Source organism: Candida pseudojiufengensis (assembly GCF_024610245.1).
Source record: "Candida pseudojiufengensis strain CBS 10847 chromosome Unknown scaffold12, whole genome shotgun sequence".
Lineage (NCBI taxonomy): Eukaryota > Fungi > Ascomycota > Pichiomycetes > Serinales > Debaryomycetaceae > Lodderomyces > Lodderomyces pseudojiufengensis.
In genome coordinates, this window is record NW_026261538.1 from 193,602 (window position 1) to 218,588 (window position 24,987).

At 26.0% G+C, this 24,987-nt stretch overlaps 11 protein-coding genes across 11 annotated transcripts; 6 read left to right on the forward strand and 5 right to left on the reverse strand. All coding sequences in view use genetic code 12, as the record gives it.

The window, feature by feature from the left end:
* Window positions 1-494: 494 nt before the first annotated feature.
* Window positions 495-1,535, reverse strand: PRN1 (Prn1p; the record flags this gene model as incomplete). The annotated part of the gene is made up of 1 exon (XM_051759601.1): window positions 495-1,535. One exon carries the CDS (start codon window positions 1,533-1,535, stop codon window positions 495-497), a length of 1,041 nt encoding a protein of 346 aa, XP_051612632.1.
* An 811-nt stretch (window positions 1,536-2,346) lies between these two features.
* Window positions 2,347-3,270, reverse strand: KGF55_004673 (uncharacterized protein; the record flags this gene model as incomplete). The annotated part of the gene is made up of 1 exon (XM_051759602.1): window positions 2,347-3,270. One exon carries the CDS (start codon window positions 3,268-3,270, stop codon window positions 2,347-2,349), a length of 924 nt encoding a protein of 307 aa, XP_051612633.1.
* Window positions 3,271-3,608: 338 nt separating this feature from the next.
* On the forward strand, window positions 3,609-4,712 carry RAD10 (Rad10p; the record flags this gene model as incomplete). Its single annotated transcript, XM_051759603.1, has 1 exon — window positions 3,609-4,712. One exon carries the CDS (start codon window positions 3,609-3,611, stop codon window positions 4,710-4,712), a length of 1,104 nt encoding a protein of 367 aa, XP_051612634.1.
* A 6-nt stretch (window positions 4,713-4,718) lies between these two features.
* On the reverse strand, window positions 4,719-5,168 carry GIM5 (Gim5p; the record flags this gene model as incomplete). The annotated part of the gene is made up of 1 exon (XM_051759604.1): window positions 4,719-5,168. The coding sequence occupies one exon, from the start codon at window positions 5,166-5,168 to the stop codon at window positions 4,719-4,721; it is 450 nt and encodes a 149-aa protein (XP_051612635.1).
* A 134-nt stretch (window positions 5,169-5,302) lies between these two features.
* KGF55_004676 (uncharacterized protein) lies at window positions 5,303-6,043 on the forward strand (the record flags this gene model as incomplete). Its single annotated transcript, XM_051759605.1, has 1 exon — window positions 5,303-6,043. The coding sequence occupies one exon, from the start codon at window positions 5,303-5,305 to the stop codon at window positions 6,041-6,043; it is 741 nt and encodes a 246-aa protein (XP_051612636.1).
* A 114-nt stretch (window positions 6,044-6,157) lies between these two features.
* KGF55_004677 (uncharacterized protein) lies at window positions 6,158-6,376 on the reverse strand (the record flags this gene model as incomplete). Its single annotated transcript, XM_051759607.1, has 1 exon — window positions 6,158-6,376. One exon carries the CDS (start codon window positions 6,374-6,376, stop codon window positions 6,158-6,160), a length of 219 nt encoding a protein of 72 aa, XP_051612637.1.
* Window positions 6,377-8,017: 1,641 nt separating this feature from the next.
* KGF55_004678 (uncharacterized protein) lies at window positions 8,018-9,904 on the reverse strand (the record flags this gene model as incomplete). Its single annotated transcript, XM_051759608.1, has 1 exon — window positions 8,018-9,904. One exon carries the CDS (start codon window positions 9,902-9,904, stop codon window positions 8,018-8,020), a length of 1,887 nt encoding a protein of 628 aa, XP_051612638.1.
* A 637-nt stretch (window positions 9,905-10,541) lies between these two features.
* On the forward strand, window positions 10,542-12,230 carry PRC3 (carboxypeptidase C; the record flags this gene model as incomplete). Its single annotated transcript, XM_051759609.1, has 1 exon — window positions 10,542-12,230. One exon carries the CDS (start codon window positions 10,542-10,544, stop codon window positions 12,228-12,230), a length of 1,689 nt encoding a protein of 562 aa, XP_051612639.1.
* Window positions 12,231-14,365: 2,135 nt separating this feature from the next.
* PGA26 (Pga26p) lies at window positions 14,366-14,833 on the forward strand (the record flags this gene model as incomplete). The annotated part of the gene is made up of 1 exon (XM_051759610.1): window positions 14,366-14,833. One exon carries the CDS (start codon window positions 14,366-14,368, stop codon window positions 14,831-14,833), a length of 468 nt encoding a protein of 155 aa, XP_051612640.1.
* Window positions 14,834-16,822: 1,989 nt separating this feature from the next.
* KGF55_004681 (uncharacterized protein) lies at window positions 16,823-23,305 on the forward strand (the record flags this gene model as incomplete). The annotated part of the gene is made up of 1 exon (XM_051759611.1): window positions 16,823-23,305. The coding sequence occupies one exon, from the start codon at window positions 16,823-16,825 to the stop codon at window positions 23,303-23,305; it is 6,483 nt and encodes a 2,160-aa protein (XP_051612641.1).
* Window positions 23,306-23,751: 446 nt separating this feature from the next.
* Window positions 23,752-24,966, forward strand: KGF55_004682 (uncharacterized protein; the record flags this gene model as incomplete). The annotated part of the gene is made up of 1 exon (XM_051759612.1): window positions 23,752-24,966. The coding sequence occupies one exon, from the start codon at window positions 23,752-23,754 to the stop codon at window positions 24,964-24,966; it is 1,215 nt and encodes a 404-aa protein (XP_051612642.1).
* Between the last annotated feature and the right edge of the window lie 21 nt (window positions 24,967-24,987).

The following is a 24,987-nucleotide window of genomic DNA, read 5'->3' on the forward strand; positions in this document are numbered from 1 at the left end:
TAACTAAGGCAATTGCATTTGGATACCTGTGTTTGCCTTGGTTAAATACTATAATAATCTTGCAATTAACAACGAAAAGCACTTTATGAATGTTAAGCTTAGTAGTCAAGACCTTAAAACATACCATAGTGGATATCCCAAGTTTGAGCTAATAATATTTTATTCACCGATCTTAATTTTTTTATTTGACAAAAGTTCAACAGTTTTAAAAATTATCACGAATAATACAATACTGATTTGCCATTACCTCTATAATTTTGCTTTTCAATCAAAACAGGTTACAATCAAATTTAGATCAATCATTGACAGTATTATTTGTCATATATCAGAGCTAACGTGATTAGAGCTGACATGATTAGAGATGAATTACCACTTTGAAACGTTACTATTAAAAATAAATAAATAAATAAATATGTATTTACACCAATATAAAAATGTATCCTATAAACCTAAATAAAAGAAATGAACATCATAAAAGCAACTACTATTTAACTTTAAAGTTCATCTTTAGCAACCTCAGAGTTTTGAGGTTGTTTTTCTTTTTGCTTTTTTAAAAATGCTTCTTTTTGTTTTGCTCTTTGTTCCAAATTTCCATCTAATGGACCATCAATCATTTCTTGAGTAACACCATCACTAATTAAAGTTTTCCAACCCTTGAGATGTTCAAATCCATTTTGTTGATATTGATAATCCATTATAGCTTGTTGAATACCATTTTTAGAACTTGCAACAAATGGACCATATTGAACAATTTCTTGTTTAAAAGATTTTCCACCAACTAAAACAAATTCTAACTCATTTTCTGGAGTATCTTCTTTAGCGGTATTTTTACCAGTTATATATTCTCCATCTTCTTCAAAGAATACATTTTGATATTGTTTAACTTGAGTATCTCCATTTAAGACTAATGTATTACCTTTTAAAAGATATAAGAAATAATTAAAACCTTTTTGTAATTCTTGTTTAAATTCTCCTCCAGCTTTAACTTTATAATAATAATAATTTATAGGAGTAGTAGCTAAATCTTTTTGAGATTCAACTCCATGAGATTTTCCTGAAAGTATTTTAACAATAACTTTTCCATTATCTGATTTAACTTCTGGAATTTCCCATTCTTTTAAATCTCTATATGAAGGTTTTTTTAATTTTTCAGAATTTGGTAAATCAACCCATAATTGCATAATTTCTGTAACATTATCTTTTGAATTTTTATCACCAATTAATACTGGCATTTCACTATGAACCATTCCTTTACCAGCAGTCATGAATTGAACATCTCCAGCATATAATATACCTTTACTACCAGTAAAATCTTCATGAGCAATAGCACCTCTTAATACTAAAGTAATAGTTTCTTGACCTCTATGAGGATGTTGAGGAAAACCTGATGTACCAGCACTATTCATATGATCAAACATTAAAAATGGATCATGTCTATGCATTCCCATTGAACCAATTGATCTTCTAACAGTTGCTCCAGCACCTTCCGGTTGCAGTCTTGCAGTAATAATTTTAGCAATTGATCTAGTACTCATTTGTAAATTGTTATTTTCTTTAATAGTAGATTGTTTTGATATAGTTGAAATTGAATTTATTATTGGTAAGTTGAATAATAAAATAATAAATATAGTTGTTATTCCCAAAAATTGAATTGAAATTATTGAAAGGATATTTACCATGTATTTATACTCGAAGAATTTTAAGTTGATTTGTAATATAATTGGGTTTCAGATTCAGCCGTGACCTTTCTAAACTCTTCTATTAACTGAATGACTCTATTTTTCTTTTACAAACAATTAAATAAATACTTAGTAAAAATTGATGTCTTTTTATACAATTCAACTCTGAGTTCAAATTTAAAATGTAAAATCTTACTAAGAAAAAGAAGAATTATGATGATTGATGATATATAAAACTACTTTAAACCCCCATTACATAATTTTTCAACCTTTGTAATAAATTACTAAATAAATATTTTAATGTAAGGGAAGAAAGGTCACACAAAAACAAATTATAGATTTAATAATAATTTAGTAAAGGAGAATACATTTGGTAAGGAAAGTATCATAGTACATGGAGGATAACATAATGATCAAGTCATTTAGTTTCCAATGACTTTGCCTTCTTGTTTCACTGCATGATATAGAAAGTGTACAGTTTAAAGATTGGTATTTCGGAGTTCTCTGTATTATCATTGCTAATTGAATTTTGAAAGAAAATTATAGAAGAAAAAGAAGAAGAGCACAAAACTAGCCACAATATACGAGAGTTCATATATCCGAAACAAGATCTAAGTTTCAGAATAAGGTAAATTTAGACTTATAAAATAACGTCAAATCAGTCATTCTATCTATTCACTAAGCGTGTTTGTCTTTTTCTAGCAAATGTATATACTGTATCCCATATAACTTCAATTTCAGTATCATCATTCCAATTTAATTTATTTTTTAATTCATTTATAAATTCTTCTGCAATATCATATTTATCTCCATGATCTTTCATCCAAGCATGATAAGCACTCCAACTTTTAACATAATTTAAAAACCATTTCATATTAATTGTCTTTTTTATAAATAATGGTGTTTTAGTTTTGAAAGGATCTACTTCGTTTTTAGGTACTCCATCTCTATCTACTATATATTCATGTCTTATAACATCATAATATAAATCATTTGGAGGTGATTTTTCTTTAAGTAAACTTCTTAAATAATCATGACCTGGTTGTTGATAATAATTACCCATCCACTTTTCATATCCACTACCTAATTTTTCAATTGATGAATTATACGTGTAATTTTCATAAATTTTATTAGCTTCTGGATATCCTATAAATATTGGATCTTTATAAAACCAATAAGCTAAAGTACCATTCTGTTTCAAGACTCTAGCAGATTCTTTATAAAATCTTTCATGATTTACCCAATGACAACATTCTGCTCCAGTTATTAAATCTACAGAATTTGGTTTTATTTTTGAAGGTTGATTTTCAGCTGTTCCAATCAAAAATTCAATTGAATTTTTGTTTGTTACATTTTTATTACATTGATCAATCATTGTTCTTGATGGATCAGTACCAATAACATTTTTAAAATATTTAATTAATTCAAATGTAACAAATCCTGATCCACATCCTATATCAACAGCTAAATTAAATTCTCCTCCTTTTTCAGAATGATAATTAATTAATTCTTTATAAAATTGAGGAGTGTAGTTAGGTCTTGAATCATCATAATGTTGTGAGTTGAAATTTGTTTCTGAGTAAGCTGACATACTCTTTCTTGGAGTATATAGAATTATTTTGCAACTTTCAAATTTATGACAATTAATATTTGTTTTATAAGTCAAAATCTGAAACGCGATACCGGTGCGAAATAGGAGAATCTTATCTCATTTTTAAATTATTGAAAACCCCCCAATTTACTTAACAATTGTCTATTTCATCTAGTTTTTCGTAGTTTGACATTTTGTTGGTGAATTGTAATACTTCACGATGATGAAATTTGAAGTAATATGAGTTTTGAAGTATCTAACTTGATATAATAAATTTGCGCAAACAAAAAAAAATAAATCTTCTATCTTATCAAAAACTTTATCTTCTCATCAAATAAATGTCTGATTCAAATAATACCAACAACAATGATTCAAATAAAAATATAGACGCGTCATCTTTTGCTAGCATACTAGCTGGAGTAAAACGAATGAGAAATGAATATGGTGGTGATTTCTCAGAAAATGATATAACTATTGAAAAAAGAAAAAGGAATGAACCACCAAAACAACAAGCACCACCACCACCACAAGCACCACCACCACCACAAGCACCACCACCACCACAAGCACCTCAGCAACAACAAGGATCATCGGCACAAATTACTAGCAAATATGTTGACGTAACAATCCCCAGAACTACATTAGAAAAACCAACAGCAAAACCAGTACCTCCTCCACCTCAATCAGCTCAAGCAACTACTACTACCACCACCAAATCATCATCATCAGCAGCTCAAATACGAAATAAAAGATCATTAAATCCATCTAGATCTACAGGACCATCAGAAATTCTTGTACACAAATCTCAAGAGAAAAATCCCCTTTTAAGTGATTCAATGATGAAAACAGTACCATGGTCATTCGATTCTTCAATATTATCAGATTATTATATAAATTCAACTTTCCAAATTTTATTCCTATCTTTAAAATATTATAAGTTAAGACCAGAATACATATGGACAAGAATAAAAAAATTAAATAAAGGATCTAGCGTGACAACAACAAAAGATGATAAAGTATTAAGAGTTCTATTAGTTGTGGTTGATATTGAATCTCATCATGAATCTATAAGAAAGTTATCTGATTTTTGTATAAAGCATGATTTATCATTAGTATTAGCTTGGTCATTTGAAGAAGCTGGAAATTATATTGCATTAGGAAAACATTTTGATAATTCTCCTGTACAAACAAGTAAAAATATAAAAGGATTTAAAGGTAATGATTATAATTCAAGTGTTATTGAAGCTTTTACTGGTATAAAATCAATTAATAAAACTGATGTATCTAATTTATTAGCAAATTATAAATCTGTTAAAGAAATTATTTTAAATTGTTGTAAAAATGATGATAATTTAAGTAATATTCCTGGTATGGGTAATGTTAAAAGGAAAAATTTACAAGAGATTTTTTCAGAACCATTTATATTTAATAAAAATTATTAACTGAAGTTATTGTTGTTGTTCATTATTCTTTTCCATCTCTATTACTTTCTTTCTTAATATTAAATTTATACCATTTAATATTTCATTTTTTTGAATTAATATATCTTTTAACTTCTTTCCATCTTCGTCTAATTTTTTAATTTTTTTATCATATACCTTTTTTGCATCATCTGAAGATTTAGAAACATAATAACCAGTTCCAATATCTACTAAAAATTCTTGTTTTGTCACTGTTTTACCAGGTATATATAATGAACTTGTTAATGGTATTAATAAATCATTTTGTTTTGAATTTTCTAAATTATTTATACTTGTTATACAATCTTTTAATTTAGTTTGTGCAGTTTGTAAAGCTTGTAATGATTGAGTAAAATGATTTATTTCTTGATCTATATTTTTTCGAAATTCAACCAATTGTTGTGGTGGTAATGAATTTAGATCTATTTTCTGAGACATTATGTGGAGTGAATTTGTATTTGGATCTGATTGTGAAAAGTTGGTGATAAATTTTGATGTTATCTGATTTTATTTTTTTTGTTCCAGAACAATTATAAAACAATCTCTTATCTTACCCAAACAAACAGATTATAATGGGTGCAGATGGAGGTACAACAGCTAAACGACTGGATATACTACAATTACATAACCTAACTCAAAAGAAAGAACTACAAGAAGGAGAAAATAAAGAACAAATTCTACTACAAAGTTGTGCAATATCAGGATTACCATTGTATAATAATTCACCAATTGTTGGAGATTTTAAAGGTAAATTATATATAAAAGAAAAGATACTACAGTACCTCTTGGAGGTTAAATTAGATAAATCAAAATTGAAAGTACAATTTCAACATTTAAAAACTTTAAAAGATTTAAAGACTGTTACAATAACATGGAAAATTATAAAAAATATTCCACATTTTCAATGTCCTATAACAAAAGAATTAGATGATAAAACACATTATTCATATTTAAGAACTTGTGGTTGTGTAATGTCTTATAAATTATTAAAAGAATTAAAGAAATCACTTAGTGATGGATCCACAAAAACATCTCAATGTCCAATATGTAATAAAACTTTCACATTTGATTATGATTTAGTTATAATAAATCCAATAAATCAAAAAGAATTTGATGATATAAATGAATCCAATTATAAATATTTGAAAAATGTATTACAATTAAGTAATAATTTAGAACCCATAAAAAGGAAAAAGAAAAAATCAAGTAGTATTATTGATATTGTTGATCCAACTCCTACTCCTGAATTTATTAAAAAACGAAAACAAGATCTAGATGATGAAATCGATTCAAGTAAACGTATAAAAACATGAACATCATTTAGAAAATATATATTAATATTGATGTAAACTTTCATTTCTCCACTATGTACAAGACGACTTTCCCTTTATTTCTCCTTCTTTACTAAAACTCCTCTTCGTGACAAACTATTCAGGTTTCTTTTCATCATTTCTAACTTCATGATATTGTTCTTGATCAAATTTTAATTTATTTTTATTAAAAGGTGAATAATCTGAATTTGCCCAAATATTAAATAATATTGAACCACCTCCAATAACACAGAACCCCACGAGTCCTAAAACGGTTAATCTATGAATAGCATCTGTTGCTCTAACATGTGCTGGTAATTGATTTTTCCCAGTCATTATTGCATGAAAATTATGGTAGAATATGATACTTACTGAATTAAAACATTTGATTTTTTCCTGACATCATTTTTTTTCCCTCAAAAATATTAATACAAGTAAGTTAGTTGACATGTTGATGGGAAGTAATATACATCAGTTCATTTGGGAATTTTACAAGAGTTAAGTCAGAGAGTATACATTATCATCGATTGAGTTTACCAAAACTAAAAAATCAACTTTTATAGCAATGGTTGATTCATTTTATAATTAGAGTTATAGAACTCGCCACTCGTCAACAAACAATACAAAAACAACCCAAAAGACATAAGTCTACACATTATACGAAGTTTTTCAATATGTATTTGAAATCAACTGATACATAACAATCAATACGTTATGACATTACAAAAAAGAAACACCGTTGGCACGCCAGAAGCGGCCAAAAATAGGGCAACAAATATTAAGTCACATATCAAATCGTTCTTAATCATGGACAATGAATCTTCATACTTATACGATGAACATCTGATACAATTACATAATTACTAACTATGAATATTTTTTTAATGATTTAATATTTTTAACAAGATTCAATCTTTATTGATAGTTCGGAAAACAATCAAACTTGGGAATTGAAAAAGCTGAAGACCAATTAATGCAAAGAAAACTCAACAACAGGGAAACATTAAGATTAAATGTTGACCTTTCTTGGGTATTCTATAGACTGATTGATTTCCGCTTCAAATTCCATTTTTGATTGTTTTATTAGACATCAATATCGATTTGATATTATTATATTAACTTTTAGTCCTTCTTTTTTTCAATTTTGTTTAAGGAGGCAAACTGGAGTCATTTCAGGTTAAGTGGCAATTAAAATTGAGACGGACAAAGCTAACTAACTAATTAATTTTGAAAAAAAAAGATAATACATCCAGTTATTTGTATTCAAAACCAACTACGCTGCATCTTAGGTCAAATTAATGCTAATTGAGAGGGATACTAATTAAAACCTTTCTTCCGAATTTGAATTTGCTTTATTTTAATCATCTGAATCTAAAAGTTTGCTTGGCAAAGTGAGGATGGCCATTTAAATCAATTTCCAAGCCATTTAAATCAATTTCCAAATTTGGAAGAAAGGGTTTGATATTGTCCCTCTCAATATCTGCATTGGATCTTATTGATTGATTGATATTTAAATTAAAGTTATTTTTCTGCAGGAGCACGGAGAGAAATGAAAATGCATGTTTCAAAATTCTTTGAAGATAAACCAGTATTTATCTTCAAAAAATTTTGAAATAAGCATTTAATGGGAAAAGCCATTTCTAAAAGATTTCAAAAAAACTTGTTAAAAATTATCGACATATTTTTTGTGAAAACTATATGGAACACCTACAAATGGATTTCAAACGGTTAACAACCTAAACTAGAGCAAGAAAAAAGAACGGAAACGCACTTTATATGTGTTAAAACGAAAGTAAATACAACATTTAAAGCTTAAAAACAAAGGGTACTCCAATGGCAACCTTGTTATGTTGATAAAATTTCAAAATGCACAAGAAACTTCAAAAAATTCTTTATAGACAATCAATTTTTCAAAAAAGACCAATGAAATTTTGATTGCAAAATAATTACATTCTTATACATATCTATATTATTAATCTATATAAGATATTTAAACCAATCATTTTCAATAATACCAGTTTGTAAAAGTCCAGGATTTGTAAAAATTAAATCAGGTAACCAATAATCATTATGTAATTTAAATAAATTTGAAGCATAATGTATTGAATCTGAAGTTTCTTTATCTAATACTTCAGTTATTATATATTTTAAAATTTTATGACTAATTAAATTTAAAAGATTTAGCTGGTAAGAATTTTTTAAAATCTGTTTATCTAAATTTATAAATTGAAAATTTAAATTTTGTTTAAATTTTGTTTCATTTATGTGTCCAATTGGTAATTCACTATTACTTTTGGTGGTTGTTGTTTCAATATCTTTTAATGGTCGAATTGCTTCATAATTCCCCTTTTCTATACTTACTGGAAATTGTCTTGGTTTAATACCTCTTATAATAAATTTTCTTTTTGGAGTTTCATCTTCAGAAGTTTCAGTATTTAAATTTAATACTTTTGCTTCTGCTCTTGGAAATGCTTTTGTTACATTTTTTATAAAATCAACAGCTGGTAATAATTGATGATATATAGGTTGAATTTTATCATTATTTTCATTATTTTGCCAAACTTCTTTAAATTGAGTTTCATAAGCTTTCCATATTGAAATTTGAGTTACTTCTAATTCTTCAGTTAATGTTGGTTCATAACAACAATGTAACCATGTTGTAGCTCTTGCAGGTTCAGGAAAATTTATTAAAATTTTATATAATTCTTCATTTAATTCAGGTGCAGTTGTTGGTGATCCAGAATTTGAAGATCTTTTTGATAATTCTGTATTTGGTGCTAATTTTAATTCTACTGGTTCAATTAATGGTAAATCAGTAACTATTAATAAAGGGAGTTGCTTTAATAATATTTCTAAATTGATTTTTGTTGTATTTAATTGTAATAATTTTTTTAATCTTAATCTTTGTGAATCCTTCACAGAATAATCTTGATATATTGCTTTTGAAAAAAGATACATTTTTATAAAATATAAAACTGCATAATTTAATTCATTATCTGCTACTAATAAAGTATTTATTATTGTTTGTAATTGATCCTCTGTTATAGAATCAATACAATTATTTGTGATATTTTTTGAATTTAGTTCTTCTTCTTCTTCATGATCATCGTCTTCTTCCTCTTTTGTTTGATCAGATTTATCCCAAGTAATTAATAAATGAGATACACATTTTAATGAAGTTATAAAAATTGTTTTATCTTTTGTTATTGTTAAAATTTGAAATAATGTATGAAATAAAACATCATTTTTACTATTATTTATATAATAACAAGTTAATGGTTCAATTAAATCTAATACATATATTAAAGCTTCATAAAATTCATCATCAAATTCAATTAATTCTAAAATTTTGAAACCAGCAGTATAATTCCAATTATATAAAAATTTTAAAATTTCAGTAAGCTGTTTTTTAAAATTAGGAACTTGTGATAACCATTGTTGGTTTTGTAAATCTTGAGCTGAATTTCTTAAAGTAACTAAAGCATCTAAACTATGACGCATTATATTTTGATTTATTAAATTATATTTTTTATCTTTAATTAATTGATATAATAATGTCATACATTTAATTAATTCATTAGCTACAAATGAATCATTTTCAAATATTAAAAATGTACTATATTTAGCTACTTCACTTAATGCCCAATCTGTTTCTGATTGTATACCTGATTTTAAAGCCATTATTATTCTTTGTTTTACATCAATTCCTGGATGACCAGTACCAATTGGTTGTGGTGGTTGATTATAAGGAGTATAAAATCCTGTACCTATACTTTGATATTGAGTGATTCCATTTTGAGTAGTTGGGTTAGATAGTGGTATAGTTGTTTTGGAACTAGGTGTGATAGGTAGTAGTGTAGGCATTTTGGCTTGTTTTGATGTTTTGATTTGTTTAGTGTTGTCTGAAAAATAAATTTGAAACCAAATTTAATAATATCATGAGAAAGTCGTGTGCAGTTTAACAAAATAGATTTTTTTGCAACCAAATTGAAATTGAGTTGAGCTAGTTGTTTCAAGTATTAGATATGGAGATAGACAGAAATGGTTGCATCTAAGTAAGAAAAACAGTTATTGAACAAAAGCACTGTTTGAGCGGAAGCAAGAAATCTACTTTTTTTGAAAAATTTCGCAAGAAAATTAGTACTACATTCCTTGTTGTCACCAAATTCACATAAGACATCCTTAACCTTTATAACGTTGTTACTGAGTTTGTATCCTTCGAGTTACATTTATTTCGTTATGTAAGGTAGACCTAATCAACTTCAATGGTATCGTTTCCCTTATTAAATGGTATTAAATGGTCGCTAATCCCAATTTCCATTTTAGTAAATAATTCCGCTTTTTAATCGGTTCTCGCTTTTTTGAAGCCATTCAATAAAATTATATAACCAGTTAAATTTACAGTCTATTTGTACTACAGTTTCTTCTTATCTCAATTACATTAAACCAACTACATTCGTTACTTTTACCCAGTTTTGTTTAAGTTAATTGGTATTGCAAGATGAAGTTAAACGGGATAGTTCAATCATTAATATTAGTTTCCTCAACTAGTGCATTTTTAAATAATTGGATTTTTGGAGGAGATAAGAATCAAGTTATATTAATCAATGAAAAAGAAGAAATAAAAGTAAAAGAAGTAGAAAATAAAAATCAATTATTGGCAAAACATAAAGATATTGGAAATTTTCATAAATTAACTAAAGATAATCAAAATGTTTTAAATCATGCATGGGATAGTATGATTAAGGATTTATCAATTAATAAAATTGAAAAATTAATTAATGAATTTCAATCAAATTTTAAACCTTCAAAACCATCAAAAGAAAAGCCATCACCACCAAAGAATAATGAAGAAAATTTTGAAATTTTAACAAATTTAAAATTTAAAGAATCTAAATTAAGAATTAAATCAAATAATCCAGAAATTTTAGGTTTAGATACTGTAAAACAATATACTGGTTATATAGATATAGATTCAATAGATCATCATTATTTTTTTTGGTTTTTTGAAAGTAGAAATGATCCAGCTAAGGATCCAATAGTATTATGGTTAAATGGTGGTCCAGGATGTAGTAGTTCAACAGGTTTATTTTTTGAATTAGGTCCATCATCAATAAATTCTACTTTACAACCTGTTTATAATCCATATTCATGGAATTCAAATGCAAGTGTTATATTTTTAGATCAACCTGTTGGAGTTGGATATTCTTATTATGGTGGTGATAATGAAGTTAAAAACACTAAAACTGCAGCAAAAAATGTTTATATATTTTTAGAATTATTTTTTCAAAAATTTCCTCAATTTTTAAATAATAAATTTCATATTGCTGGAGAAAGTTATGCTGGTCATTATATTCCTTCTTTCGCAAATGAAATTTTAAAAAATGCAGATAGATCTTTTGAATTAAGTTCAATATTAATTGGAAATGGTATCACAGATCCATTAATTCAATCTACTGCTTATCAACCAATGGCATGTGGTCAAGGTGGTTATAAACCAGTATTAACTGAATCTGAATGTGAACAAATGGAAAAAGATTTACCAAATTGTTTAAAATTAACTAAATTATGTTATAAATTTCAAAATTCTTTAACTTGTGTACCATCTCAATATTATTGTGACACTAAGCTATTTCAACCTTATGCTCAAACAGGATTAAATCCTTATGATATTAGAAAATCATGTGCTGAAGAAGGTGGAAATTGTTATATTGAAATGAATTATATGGATGATTATTTAAATTTAGATTATGTTAAATCAGCAGTTGGAGCGTCAAATATTGATATTTTTACATCATGTGATGATAAAGTTTTTAGAAATTTTTTGTTAGATGGTGATGAATCCAAGCCATTCCAACAATATGTTGCAGAATTATTAAATAAAAATATACCTGTTTTAATTTATGCTGGTGATAAAGATTTTATATGTAATTGGTTAGGAAATTATGCTTGGGTAAATAAATTAGAATATAATAATAGTGAACATTTTGCAAATTTACCTTTAAAACCTTGGAAACCTTCTAGTTCAAAAGGTAAAATTGGTGGTCAAGTTAAAAATTATGATATTTTTACATTTTTAAGAATTTATGATGCTGGTCATATGGTACCTTTTGATCAACCTTCAAATGCTTTAGATATGTTGAATTCATGGATTCAAGGTGATTATTCTTTAGGTTATACTCCAAATTAGACTTTCTTTTTTCTTTTGTTTGTTAGATATATAAAAGTACATTTAGATAATTATATGATTTTTTAAAGTTTTAATTCTAATAGTAGATTGCAGTTGAAGTTGATTTCAATTGATTGGATTTGACTTTGACTGTGGTGTTTTGAAATGACTTAAATTTGAACTAACGAAATTTACCACAAACTCAAGGTCATGGAGAAACAAATACCATTTCACAATAGTGAAAAGAGGAGAAAATCGATGAAATCATGGGGTTGTGATGTAACCTTTACTTCGTCACAAAATCATTAAAATCATCCGATATTAGATTAGGAGTAAAAAAGAAAGATACGAGAAAAAAATATCGTAAAAATGTAAACAATAACAAAACGATTTTTGTTCGCGTGAATTGAGTAATATCAAACAACACAACTAGAATTTACGATTGTAAATACGGTATAATTTTACGACAAAGCCTGGATAGATAAGTATCATGAAGACAATAATGTGAATCAACTTATTTGTTATTCCAAAGCATTTCCCAAATGCTTGCTTTCACTTCTAAGTTGTTGTAATTTGGACCTCAATTTTTGGGTTATCAACTAATTTTAACTTTTCCAAAAGTTAATGAGAAAAGCTTATCCTAACTTTATCTTGTGAAGCTAACCTTTTAGGTATAGCAGTTACTAAATTGAGTTTCTCTTATAACTTTAATCCACATACTATTTGGGTATTTTTGAGCTTGATAGATAAGAGCGTTGGAAAACGTTATTAATGGGCTAATAGTTTCACAACTTCGTCGTACAAAAGAATCATTTCTGGGGGAATAATTAAATTTTGGAACGATAGCCGCGTAATCTTACGTCCAACCTGGAACAAAATCAAACTAACTTATGTTTAATCAATTTTACATTTCTGAAACGCGTGGCCTACATAGATAGCTTTGAGTAAATTGGGACTGCTTCAATGTGCATCCTAACATATTTTCAATAGATGAAACTTTTAAACAACTTTCAAGTACTAGAACGATTTCAAGTGCTCCTAAATCATATGTAAAATTCGTGAAATTACTTCAAATTTAAGGTTAAAACTAAAACTATAAATTTTGACAAAGATAAGACGTGGATACAATTTTCGTTTCATACCAAGCTTTTAAGGTCTACATTCTCTTTAAATTCATATGAATTTTAACCTGAAACATCTATCATATTCGTCTCATCAAACATCACAAGACTCTAAGAAATGTGAAAATTTTTTGAAATCAAACTTTTCATACATATTAGCAGAGATCTCGAATCTATAATTTTTGTGATACGAAATCTTTAGCCAAAAAAAGAAATAAAATTCATCTGCAATTGATTTGATGGTCTATAACTTGACAAGTAGAATAACACATCTAGCATATGATGAATCTCATAACGATTTTTTTGCGTTAAATCGTTTAAATTCTAGATCTTTTCGTCTTTAAACCTCTCACATGAAAAACGGCTTCAAAAAATCAAAAGACAAAAAATCAAAAAAAACCATAAAACGCTGAATGTCGAATGAATAAGCTTTCAAATGAAACATCAACACATTTGTTCTCCCATAGCCTTCTTTCTTCTCTCTTTTCTTGATTTATAATAATTTGTTTATTTGTTTATTTGTTTACACTTTGTCGATTATTATAAGTCAAAATTGTATGATTTTTAAACTTCTTTTGATGATAAGAAAAAAATTGAATGTTTCATACCAAATTACACTACTACTACTACTCCATACATTTAATAATAATTTATTACAATTCCCCAATTTGGAAACTACATTACTTACTGCTTCTTTACCCAGTATACTTTACGATACTAAATCTAAGGTTTTGTATCATTAATTGTATTGTTGTTGTTTTACCGCGTAACTTATTTGTATGAGTTTACTTATATACAGGTTTTTGGCTATTTGTGTAATATTTATTATATAGCTTGCAAAAATATTTTCTGGTGAATATACAATCAACAACAAAAATTTGTTTCATATAAGATTATGAGTATATCCTTCAATTGATTTGATCTAACTCTTCTCTTCTCTTTTTTTTCTTTTTCTTCTTTATATTCATTATCGATCCAACCCTTTACATTCGCTTATTATACTAAAATCCAACTTATTTACATTCTTTATTTAAAATGCAATTCACCAAATTAGCTTTAGCTTCAATTTTATCTGGTTTAACATCAGCTCAAATTTATGAAAATGGAACAGTTATAACAACAAATGTTATTGTTACAAATTATGTTACTTATTGTCCAAATCCAACTACTATAGAATTAACAGTTTGTCCAACTGAAGAACCATGTAAAGCTACTGAAATTGTTGTTACTGAAGCTACTCATTTAACAGTTGAAGAACCATGTTTAATTGAAAGTACTATTACTAAAGATATTACTATAACTCAAACTGTAACTTGTTCAGAATGTGCTCATACTGATGCTGAAGAAACTGAAACTATTGAAACTGAAGCTCCAATTCCTTCATCATCAATTATTGCTTCAATTCCAGTTCCTCAAAATGTAAGTGAATATGAAGGTGCTGCTGTTCAAAATGTTGCTGGTGTTGCTGCTGGTTTCGTTGCTATTGCTGCTGCTTTATTATAAACTTTTTAGTTTTCAAATTATTATAATTTATTATACCAAAAATTATTATTCATTTTCGTCAAAATTTAAAAAAAATATAGAGAGAAGTTATGGATTACTTAATTGTAAATTCAAAGTTCTTCAAACTATTTAATGATAAAATTTTTATATTTCTAATGAAAGGTTGGGGAATGACATCAACATAAGAATAAAAATTGTAATTAGACATGATATTATTACAATTTATTCTATTTTATATTTCGTTTTGTAAAATTTTAATTTCAATTAGTTTTTAATTTCATCAATATATATAAATTTGTATTATATTAGTGTATTAGTATTAATCTTCTGTATTCAGTTTTAAAAGGTAATGGAATAATTAAAGTTCCAGTGTAGTACAATTTGAACTTAGTACATTATCCAAACACCTGATACATTCATCACCTTATTCAATTTCTCAACGCTTGACTTTTGCTTAATTGTCAATATTGGTCGGTAGATTCTTCTCTTGAAATAATGGACGGCAAAAACTTTTTCTTCATGGCTTCCTTAAAATCATTCCATGTCATTTTAAAAATAGTTTTAAGGTAAACCCACTCTTTGGCTTCAACATAAAAAAAAAACTTGCAGCATATCAAACTAGTGATCCATTATTGTAAGCTATTCTATTCGGCTTTAACATTGACTCTGCAACACCTTCATATAAAAAGCTTCTATTTGACAAAAGCACTACCATTGTGATGATGCGGTAATGCTGCCTAGAAACCCAACTCATTAAGCAAAAATCTAATGTTGAAAAGTAGAACTGGGAGTTTATTGAATGCATCAGGTGTTTAGATAATGATTCTCTTACTCCACTATGTTCATCAAGTTACTTTATTTAGGTGAAAAAAATTAAATATACAAATTTTTCTTCAACCACAAAACACCAAATATTATTGAAGGATTAGATGTATACTTTAACTATAAAACTTTCTCTACCATAAATTATGAATTTACTCTGAGTTCTATGACTTTAGCTTCGGAGATTGTTCTTTCTAACGTCTATTTGATTTAAATGAATTCAAACCTATTTAATAGGCTAATATCAATAAAATACCAAATTCAAGTAAAAAGTTTGGAAATATCTAAATGGATCGATGCGAGTGATCAAGTGATGCGTATATTCAGAACATCTTTTGTAGTAATCGTATCCATAGGGTTTCTAGTGTAACTGATAATTTATATTTGTTAGTATACTTTGGACTTTAGGCAGTTCTTTTTCTAATGTTTTTCATTCGAACATTGGGGCAACAAACAACTATTTTGCAAAATTTCTTTGTTCACAAGCTAAAGCTTTCATGATTACCCCCCCCCCCCCCTGGCTTCTAAATTCTTTAATTTCCAAGTTTGTTATTTATTTGAAGTCATTTTTTAAAATCGGGTTTATCAAGTATTATCAATATCTCGACCATAAAATTTTATCTTCAATTTTCTTCTTTGGTTACAATAATCATAAGCATTAATTCCTTGATTATAAATGCAATTAGATAGTTGTGTTTCAATGCTTGATTGAATCCTTCATGAAAGGAGCGGACTGATTATGAATCCAAGATTACACTATAATTATTATTAAAACTATATTCTAATCCTTCGTGCACCACGATGTCTCTATAGTTGCTTGATAATCCGCAACAATTGATCTCTGACATCAATCCATTTATTCTATATTTTATTACCCTTCACTGAATAGAACTTACTGGAATATGTCGCCCATTGTCTTTTAATCAATCGGTTGATTACTTAGTTTATGTATGGAATTTTATAGTACAAAAGATATTTTTAATTTCCTTAACTATTTGATAATTTTTCAGTAGACAATACATTATTTAAATTTCTACTACGTACCATTAAGTTACACCATAAAAACCAATTATTACTCAAATAAATACCAGTTTATGAATTAATAACTTAAATTTTTCACTCATTTTGCATTCATCATTTATAATTATATGATTTTATATCAGAATTATGTCTCTTTACTTAGATGAAAGTAGTATTAACAGTAGTCAGAATCAGAATCAGAATCAGAACCAGAATCAAAATCAATTAAACTATACAATTTATAATTCAAATACTATTTCTTCACAACCTTCACAAACTTCAAACAATGAAATATCAGCATTTCCAAAAACTTCAAGATTTTTTGATAATTCTTCATTACCAGATTTAAAACAATTTGAAATTGGAGATCAAAAACAACAAATTTGGTTTAATGGTCAAATTTCAAATTTTAATTATAGTCCTTTTAATATTTTACAACAAAAATTAAAAGCATCACCAACTATAAATTATGATTTATTACCAAATAAATTTTTTATATCTCAGCCTACTATCAATGATCAAGACAATAGAGAAATTCCGTTCCTACATTTAAATGAAGATTTAGTTAAAGATCCAATAAATTTAATTGAAAATTTATCGGAAATTGGTAAAAAATATGGTGCAATAAAATTAAAATTACCAATAAAAGATCAAACTATGTTTCAAATTTCAAATCAAGTTAACAGTGATTTATTTTGGTTTGAAACAAATAAATTAATTAATAATCCAAAAGAAGATGAAATTTATATAAGATTAAAATTTCATCGTAGTTTATTAGATTTTCATCAAAGTGATTTATATAAAAAATTTGAAGATAAAGATGATATTAAGAAATCAAAAGAAAATTTTATATTACATTTAAATAAATTACCAATGATTGATAAAAGACCTTTAGATTTATATAAATTATTTCAATCTGTTATGATAAGAGGTGGATTTAATGAAGTTATAAATAAAAAATTATGGGCACAAATTGGTAGAGAATTAGGTTATAAAGGTAAAATTATGACAAGTTTAAGTAGTTCTTTAAAATCTTCATATCATAAAATTTTATATCCTTATGAATTGTATCTAACAAGTTTAAGAAATGAAAAAAATCAAGTAAAACAAGACGAAGTAGAAGCAGAAGTTACTGAGTTATCAAACGGTAAAAGAAATATTCAACCTTTATCATCAGAAACCAATAAAAAATTTCATCAAAATTCATGTCCATTAATTATTGGTTCAGCTAAACAATTTAAAAGACGTATTAAAACGAAAGTTGCAAAAGGGTTTTTACCAAATTCACCTCATTTAATAGATATCAAACAACCAAATACTTTCATTATAAAACAAGAAGAAAGAAAACGAAATAGAAGAATAAATGATACAGTATATTCTCCAATAACACCACAAACTCAATTTAATCGAAGTATTTCTTATATTGTAAATAATCAAGATGAAACTCCCTCCATGCCATCACCTAAAATTTCATCAGTTTATTCATTACGACAGTTTATGGAAAAAGATTTAAAATTTCAAGAATTTATAATACAAGATAATAAATCAAAATTTCATAAAGATACAATGGAAAGAGATTGGATTCATTTTAAAGATTTAGAAGAACTTTATTGGAAATATATTAAAAATGATGATCCAAATCTGTTATTTCCAAATGGGTTTGAATTAGAAGTTGGTAAAGATTTATCAAGTTCTGTACATGGTTCAGGATTTATAAAAATTGGTGATGATATATTAAATTATAAAAATTTATTAAATAATTATCAATTAGGTTTATCACATTTTAAACAAAATATAAATAGTAATAAAACTGGTTCAAATGCAAGTACTGCTCAAATATCTCAAAATCCAAGAGAAATTAATTCTATAAATTCAATTAATCAATTAATTCAATCTGCTTTATATCCTTGGAATTTACATAATTTTCCATTTTTACCAAATTCTATATTAGGAGCATTAAGTGAAAATGATTTAAGTAATAAAGAATTAACCGAAACAAGAATTAATGTTGGAATGACTTTTAGTACAGAAAATTGGTCATGTGAAGATCATTTTACTCAATTAATAAATTATCATTTTTTTGGTTCAAGTAAAAGATGGTTTTTCATACCAGAATCAGAATTTGAAAAATTTGAAAATTTAGTAAAGCAAGTAAATGAAGAAAATAAATTAAATACATCAAATTTAAATCATCAAAAAAAAATTGATTCAAATAAACTAATGGATATTTTATTTCATTCAAAGAATGAAGAAATTGAAACAGAGATAATTTTAAAATCATTAGAAAATGTTATAAATACAGGTCAAGATATAAGACTAACTTCACAATCTCCAAAGTTTAAATATAATCAAGATTTTTTAATAACTCCTGAGCTACTTGAAAAAAATAATATACATTATACAACAACAGTTCAAAATCAAGGAGAATTTATTATAAAGTTTCCCAAGACATATTCATCAACAAGATCATATGGATTTAATTTTAGTGAGGAAGTAAATTTTGCAACAAGTTTATGGTTAAATTATTCAATTGAAAGTGAAAAATGGTTAACAAAGCAAGAAATTTTACCAAATTTTTCAATTTTTAAATTAATTACTTCATTAGCTATAATGTATGATACTGGGAAAAATATAAGTTTTAATTCTGATGTTTTTGATAAAATTTCAAAATTATATGAATCATTATATTTAAAAGAAATTGAAATTAGAAATTTTATAAGAAAAAATTTTAAAATTAAAGAATCTTTGATAAATGAAGATTTAAATTCTGATATTATTGCTGATGACAATTTATCAATTGTATTTCCCACAAGAGTTTTAATTACTGATAATAAAAATAAATCAAGAATCACATCTATGGATTCATTTTTATCAATTACATCAAAAGATTCAAAATTTTTAGAAAAAAATCAATGTGAATTACAATTATTTTTATCAGATGAAAAATTAAAAGGTATATTTAAAATTTTAAATGAATATTCAGTTGATTTTGAAGGTTGGATTAAAAATTATGAAAGAATAATGACTAAAGAGAATAGTAATGAATTATCTTTAAAACAGTACAAAACTTTATTAAATGATGGTGATAAAATTAATGTATCTATTATGTCCACAAATTCAACTATTAATGAATTTGATCCAGAAAGATTATTAGTTTTTAGAAATTATTTAAATGATTTAAGACATTTTACAACTACATCAACTCAATTTATTGAAGATTGTCAAAATCTTTTATCTATAAAACATCAACAACGTATAAGAAATGGTCAAGATTCAACAATAACTGCTTCATTTAATGATTTAATTCAATTAGTTTCAAAAATCCCCAAATTAAATTTTTCATGTCCTGAAATTGATCAAATTTTAGAATTTAAAAATGAAACTGAAAATTTTGATAAAGCAAGTAAACTCTTAATTTCAAAAAGAAATAAATCATTACAAGAATTTGATAATTTAATAAGTTTAGGAGAAAGTTTTGGATTAGAAATTCCTTCATTAACATTTATTACAAGAATAAGAGATAGAATGTTATGGTTAAAAACTTTTGAATTAATTGAAAAAGGAGTTGATCCTTATGCTGATAAAAAGGAAGTTTTCACAATTGATCATTTAAAAAAATTTCACAATAAAGGTATTGATATATTATCAGCAAACGACTTAGAATATATTCAAAAAATTGAAAAAATCTTGAATGAAAGTATTAAATTTAATTTTGAAGTTGGAAAATTTTTAAAATATGAATATGTTCATGATTTAAATTTAAATAAGATGGAAATTATAGTTGATAAATTTTCTCAAGAAAAATTATTTATATCTTTGGATAATTATACTGAATTATCAAAAATTCAATTTAATTTAAAATTAATTTTACAATATAATGAAAAAATTAATCTTACGAAGTTACCATATTCAGAATTAAAATCATTATATAATTCAATTTTAGAAAGTGGATTAAAATTTGATACTACTAAGTTCGTATTAATGTTACAGACTACTGAAAATTGGATTGATAAAATTTTCCTCCATTTTGAAAAATTAAAAATTTTATCAACAATGAAAAATCCAGATATTGATCATTTAAATCAAAAATATACAACAAATTCAAAATTAATTGAAAAATTATTTAAAATTTTTTATAAAATTGAATATAATTTATCAAAAGATGATAAATTTGAAGAATGTTCTTTTTATTTAAATAATAAGCAAACTACTGAAAATACAAATGAAGATTCAAATGAAATTGAAAGTGATCCAAAATATTATTGTATTTGTAGAGAATTTGAACATGGAACTATGATTGAATGTGATAAATGTAATGAATGGTATCATGTTCAATGTGTTAAAACAATAAGTAATCCAAATGAAGATAAATATAATTGTCCAATTTGTTTAATTATCAGCAATAAAAATTATCAAAAAGATCAATATATAAATTCTCAAATGGAATTTGAAGAATTTTTTAAAATTTATCAGGAAAGTCTCGAATTAGAAGCTATACCAGTAAATGAAGCAGGTGTAATTAAAGAAATTTATAATATGTTAAATACTTTTAAAACTGAATTTAATAATGAAATTTTAAATCAAATTATGAATCAAAATATTTCAAATTTAAATTTTCGTTTAGATAATTTAAGATTTTATTTAAGAAAAATTTATGGTTGTGGAATATTTATGAAAGATTTATTTGAAATTGTATTTAAAAAAATTAAAGATACTGAAGCTACAATAAAAAGATCAGATAAAATCAAAGTGAAGAATCAACCTGAAGTCATCAAAGAAGAAGATAAAGTTAATTCCTTCACCATTGCCGAGTCGATTGTGACTTCAGCAGATCAAGAAACTCCTTCAAATGATACACCAATTGCTCCCACATTTATTAATAATGAGCAAACTTCTGAATCAGGACCAAATGGAGTTCATGAAGAAAATCAAAAGAAAACAAATGATGAAACTGATATAGAGACTGATATAGAAATGGAAGATCAAGAAAATGAAAATGAAATAATACCACATCAATCAATTTCAACATCATCTTTTGAATCACCAACAACAACAAAAATAATATCACAAACTATAACTAATACAACACCAACACAATCCCAAAAGAATTCACCTGAAAAAAATTTAAATTTTATATTTTATACACCAAAAAATCAAAAAAATAATAAAATTAAACCAAGTAATATTCAAGAAAGAGATAAAATTTTTCAAAAAACTCCTGTTTCTGTTGATTTTATTAATCAAAATTCTGAAATTGAAAATTCTTATAATTTTAAAAATGATGATAATGAGATTGATGAAAATAATAATAATAATGATACTGCTAATACTTTAATAAATGGTAAAAATAAGGAACATGAAGTGCATTCATTTAAAAATGATGGTAGTATTGGAAATAGTGTTGGAAATACTGAAATTAATGATGTTGATGGTAAATTAGTTGATCAAAACCCTGAGGAAATAAATGTTGAAACTACTCCTACAACAAATGAAGGCGATACTGAGCATATGAATTCAAACCTTAAAGATGAGGTGGAAACAATGGACACAAATAATGATTTTAATCCTGAAGAGAAGGAATTGCCAAAATCAACAATAGATTCCACTGCTTCTAAGAATTTTGAAAATGCAAATGCCAATGAAGCTATTTCGGAGTCATCTAATCAACAAACTGAAAATACCGAGATAGAAACTGATAATTTCAATGGTACGACAATTTTTAAAAAGCCAACGATAATCACTAATGTCATTGATGATACAGTCAAACAGAATTTTGAAAAGCCTGATTCAATTTCTCAAACTGCTTTGACCAAGAATTTAGATAATGGTAATGCAATTGATAATTCTAAAGATGATACGTTGATGAAAGATGAACCACAACTCAAGGCAAATGGAACTCCATCAAAAAAACCTTTATTAAACGATTTAAATACCCAGGATGTTCCGGAAAAAGAGAGTTCAATTGAGGTCGCCAACACTGATTTAGAATTACAAAATTTGAATGGTAAAACTGATAAAACCGAATTCATTCAAGCAATAGAAACAAATGATGCTTCATCTGTACCATTGTTGAGTAATGGAACATCTGATGCAGTAGAAAATAGATTGGAACGAAAAAATGATGAAATACTGGTCAACCAAATAAAGAATAAAGAGGAATTTGAGCAAACAGTGAGAAGTGATAAAGATGATCATTCAGTCAATATTAACATTTTGGACGAATTTGAGAATAATAATCAATCTTCCACAGACGGTCTTAAAACGGAGGAAACATTGGTGGAAGAAACAGCAACGAAAGATTCTACAAAGGAGAAAGAAATTGAAAAACTTAAGGATTCTAGGACCAATGTTGAACATGAGTCTAACTTAAAAAATGGAGGTACAAGCATTAAAGATGAAGAGAAATCGATTTCAAATAGTATCAATAAAGAGGTTGATCAAGAACCAAAATCAAAAATGGTGAAATTATCATTAAGTCCAATTAGTCTCAACAAATATAAATTTAATCAAGAAAATAATGATATTGATGATGAAAATTTGAAAAGTCCAATTAATTCACGTAATATAAATAAATCAACAAATTTTAATGATGTGGATGAATATCTTGTTACTTTAAAATATAAAAGTTAAATAAAAATCAAATAGAATTAAATATTTTCGATCAATGCATGACGTTTATACCCCGATGTAACATTCACTCATAGGTGATAATAACTTCTGAAATTGATCTCTTTTTAATAATTTTGGATAAATTACCGATGCTGCAAATAACGGGAAAGATGAATGAAGAATATAATTATTTGGTATTTGAGTAAAAATAGTACATCTTAGTAAAAATAGAATCACGAGAGCTCAAAACTATAGGTCAGGTCGTTGTAGTCGATCTACTGACATCATTTAAAAAACGAAGACCAGATTATTGCAAATAAACTAAACAAATAAAGATCGCGTCCATAATTACACAAAATCAATTAATGATAAACATGGAAATTGAATTATCAAAACACAAGTTTTTCAAACTTAAGCAAAGTTTTACAAACCAAACTTGACAACATTAACTTTCAAACCGTTTTTTGATGTCAAATACATATACAACAACGACTACGAACATACTGAAACCAATTAAAATTAACTCATACACAATACAACACCAACAACAAAATGAAGATATAAATTTATCAAATTGTTTACCAATATTAGTAGAAATAAGTTGGAATAAAATAGTAGGTTCAAAAGAAAGAATATTTTTATCACAATTACGAAATTTATTTAATGAAATTGGCAAAATATTAAGAATTGAATCAATTTTCAACGAGGAAGAATTAAATTTAATTGAAATTTTTATATCGAGTAAACCAACTTATAGATTAAATAAACAAGAATTAATTAAATTTATTTTAAAACTGATTCATTTAAATTCTTTTGAAAAACTATTAAAAGAAAGATTTCAATTTGATGATTGTTATGTTAATGAATGTATTCAAAGAGCTTTCAATGGAGATATTGTCGATAATACAAGTACGATTCTGAGAGATTACAATGAATATAAAAGAAATGTTGGATCAGACTATACTATAAAGGAAGAATCAATAAGTAATGAAAGAAGAGATGAAGTTGATGATAAAAACACTCATCTCATACGTTCAGAACTAAATCAATTGAAGAGTAAGACAGAGGAACAAGAATTAGAAATTAGAAATTTAAAAATTGAAAATGAAAAACTTCTAAATCAAATAAATCAATTACCTGTCACCCTGTCTAGTCGGAATGAAAATAAAGATAAATTAAAAGATATAGAGAAAAATTTAAAAATAGAAGAATTGACTGAAAAATGTGAAAAATGTATGGAAGAAAATAAAAAGTTAAAATTAAATGAAATTAAAATTTCAAAGTCATTTGAGACACTAGAAAAGAAAATAGCAAAGCAAGACCAGTTATTAGAAAACTATAGAAGGAGTCGATCAGTAACTGTTGAAAGAAAAAGTTTTAGCAGATTTGATGTGTTGAATAGATTTTCTTTTAAATGGAATGTCTTTAAAGATATACGAAAGCATAGTTTAAAGGACGTTCGAATCATATTATTATTAATCGTTAGTTTATTTACATTTTTAGCATTGTTATCAGTGGGAGTTCAGATTATAAAATTAATTTCAAATATAGTAACACGTTCATGCAATACAGGATATGTGTATGATAATTATAACAATGGATTTTGGAAATTATCTTTGACTAAACTTTATCAAACACCCATTTATCTAAAGAATTTCATATACAATCTACTAAATCGATGAAAGTTGTTATTTTAACCCGAA